Below are 2894 nucleotides of genomic sequence, written 5' to 3'. Positions count from 1 at the left end.
GGGGGGGGGGGGGGTCTCTCTACCTCTGTCCAGGCGGTCAGGGCGGAGACGAGGGGCGCGGGCGGCATGAGCGGCTGCGCGGGCGGGAGCGGTGCGGTCCGGCGCTGCTCGAGGTGCTGCAGCTCCGTGGCGAGGTCGGCGCGGGCGGATACTCGCGCGGAGAGCGCGTCGATGACCTGCTCGAAGCGGCGCAGGGCGGGCAGCGCGTGCGCAGACACGGCGCCGGACGGGAGCTCCGGGCCAAGCTCCTGCGCCTGGGACGCACTCAAGAGGGGAGGGGTGGGGCTAGCTGGACGGTGAAGAGGCGGGCCGGCGGGCTCCGAGCTCGAGCTGCTTCACCCAGCGGAAAGGGACGGAGGGAAGCAGCGCCACGAGCGCCTCGTCCGGCGCCAGGCCGGAGGGGAGGCTGGGTGGCGGGCGGGAGGTCGGCGCTGAGGCGAGGAGTCCCGCTGAGGCGAGGCAGCAGAACTGCAGCTGCAGCTCCCCCCCTCCCTCCGCGACTTCTCCGTCGTCCGCAGCCTCGCCCTCCTCCGCCTACCCCGCCAGAAGCCCTTTCCCTTGTGAAAAGGCTGCGCGTGTGAAGAGCCCCCCCCCCCCCCCCCCTCCCCCCTCCCCTCCCCTCCTACCACCCCTACCCCCTCGCGCCTCTCCGTCGCCGTCCGCCTCGCCCCTCCCCGCCGCCTCCCGAGCAGCCGGCCGGAAAGTCACCCTCACGCGCAGCAGGTGCAGCCGACTCGCCTCGTCCTCCTCGGCCTCCTCGTTCGCCCTCCTCCTTCTCCGCCTCCTTCGCGCCGCCGCCCGCCGCCCCGCCGCTCGCCGGGGTGGCGCCGGGCCCTTCCTCGGCCGAGGCGGCGCTCGAGACCTGCAGGAAGGGTCAGGGAAGGGTCGGAGAAGTCTCGCGGACACTTCCTCCGGCAGAGGCGGCGGCGAGGCTCACTCGAGATATGGGGAGATATGGGGGAGATATGGGGGAGATGTGTATGCGGCGAGGCTCACTCGCTGCCGCTTGGCGCGGCGCGGAGACGGAGAGGCGAGGGCGGTGCCTGCGGGCGGGCGGGAGAGTGCGGTGCGGCCGGGCGGCGGTCCAAATGCTTTCTTTTCTTTTTTACGAGTGTCAGCACTCGAGCACGCTCAAAAGCCACCCCTACGGCACCCGCCTGGCGCCTGCTTTCCTCTAGTCGCATCCTGAATCTCGCTTGTGCCGCAGGCGGGACACCTGCATGAAGCGCTTCCTCCTGCTGCTCGTCAGCTGCGCACGCCGTGCGTAACCTTGCCCACCTCCAGATCCCACCTCCAGCAGCCGCGTGGATCACCCCCTGCTGCGTGTGCCGCAGGCGTGTTCGCCCAAACACCTTGCGAGGAGAATATCTGCAACGGCGGTATCGACGAGAGTGGACACCTCGACTGCTCGTCCGAGATCTCCATTCCCCCGGTGCGCCCGCCCATCCAGCTCAAAAGCAGCACTCGCTACTCCCCGCGCTCGTCCGGCGCGCTCCACACCGGGACCCGCACTCCCTTGCTTCGCAGGGGGCCTTTCAAGAGTGCAATGGTTTCAACAGAGGTCGCTATGTGGGGACCCCTTCGGATGGATTCTACATCGGTGTCAAGTCCGTCACGTTCGGGTCGAGCCTCGAGAACATCGGCGCGAACGCCTTTGACGGTTCGACGCTTGCCGGCAACCTCGACCTGAGTGTCGCAACCAACCGCCTCACCATCGGCACTGTGCGCGCTCCGCCCCCTGCCCTCCCGCTTTCTCCCGACGCCCAAACGCGAGCCGCCACGCCCCCCGCCCTATCGCTGCAGAAAGCTTTCTACCTTAACACCGGCATCACCTCCGTCACCTTCGGGTCGAGCCTCGACATTGGAAACTGGGCCTTCTACGGCTGCACGAAGCTCACCGGCACCCTCGACCTGACCAACGCAACAACACTCGACATGGGCGATGTGCGCCCCCCCCCCTCCTCCCCTCCCGCTTTCTTCCGACACCCCACGCCAGCCGCCACGCACCGCCCGCGCTGCAGGACGTCTTCGGCGGAACCGACATCACGAAGGTCCTCCTTGCGTGCGGCGAGTCCGTCAGGATTGGGGCCAACGACTTCCCGGCGGTGGCCACGATCGTCAAAACCTGTCCGCCGGCATCGCCTCCCTACTCTCCGGACAAGGCGCCCAAGCCGCCGCCGGCCTCGCCCTCCCCGCCGCCGCCGCCGGCTCCGCCCTCCCTGCCGCCGCCATCGGCCTCGCCGTCCCCGCCGCCGCTCCCGCCGCCACCACCTTCGGCCTCGCCGTCCCCGCCGCCGGCCTCGCCGTCCCCGCAGCCGCCGTCCCCGCGGCCGTCACTGCCGCCGCCGCCGGCGACGCCCCCGTCGCCGCCATCTACCTCGCCCTCGCCGCCGCCGCCGTTGGCCCCGCCGTCCCCGCCGCCGCCGTCGGCCTCGCCCTCGCCTCCACTTGGCGTGGACCCGCAAGCCACGGACCCGGCGCCGTGCTTCCCGAGCTCGGCAATGGTGCAGCGCGCCGACGGCGAGACCGTCCCCCTCTCCTCCCTCTCCGCCGGCGACTCGATCCTCGCGGCGGCGGCCGACGGTACGCTCGATTTACGAGCGGGGAGTTGGGGGCTTGGTCTAACACTGTCGCTACTTACTAATACTAGGCACCCTCGGCCTCGACACCGTCTCCTCCTTCTCGCTGGCCGACCCGTCCGCCAAGGCAGCCTTCCTCTCGCTCGCCACCGCAACGGCGACGGTCACGCTCACCCCGACGCACAAGCTGCCCGCCGGCCCGGCAAAGGCGCTCAAGCAGGCGTCCGAGGTTGCCGTCGGCGAGACGGTCTGGCTCGCGGCCGCGGGCGCGCTCGTGCAGGCGTGTGTGTGCGCGCGCCTCACCCCCCCAAAAAA

General features: G+C 71.0%; 1 protein-coding gene across 1 annotated transcript in view; it reads left to right on the top strand.

Moving 5' to 3' along the window:
* Nucleotides 1–1220: 1220 nt before the first annotated feature.
* The window catches only part of EMIHUDRAFT_200974 (hypothetical protein), a gene marked incomplete at both ends in the record, with an annotated part of 2549 nt that continues 875 nt past the window's right edge, over nt 1221–2894 (top strand). Inside the window, 7 exons of the mRNA XM_005789141.1 lie at nt 1221–1260; nt 1335–1432; nt 1528–1722; nt 1804–1944; nt 2022–2127; nt 2467–2583; nt 2651–2863. Of these exons, the coding sequence (XP_005789198.1) occupies nt 1221–1260; nt 1335–1432; nt 1528–1722; nt 1804–1944; nt 2022–2127; nt 2467–2583; nt 2651–2863 (910 nt within the window). The remainder of the gene's footprint in view (nt 1261–1334; nt 1433–1527; nt 1723–1803; nt 1945–2021; nt 2128–2466; nt 2584–2650; nt 2864–2894) is intronic.

The sequence above is a fragment of the Emiliania huxleyi genome (assembly GCF_000372725.1).
Source record: "Emiliania huxleyi CCMP1516 chromosome Unknown EMIHUscaffold_13, whole genome shotgun sequence".
NCBI classification, from domain to species: domain Eukaryota; phylum Haptophyta; order Isochrysidales; family Noelaerhabdaceae; genus Emiliania; species Emiliania huxleyi.
Note: the sequence above shows the minus strand (reverse complement) of the source record. Positions and strands in the feature narration are given on the sequence as shown.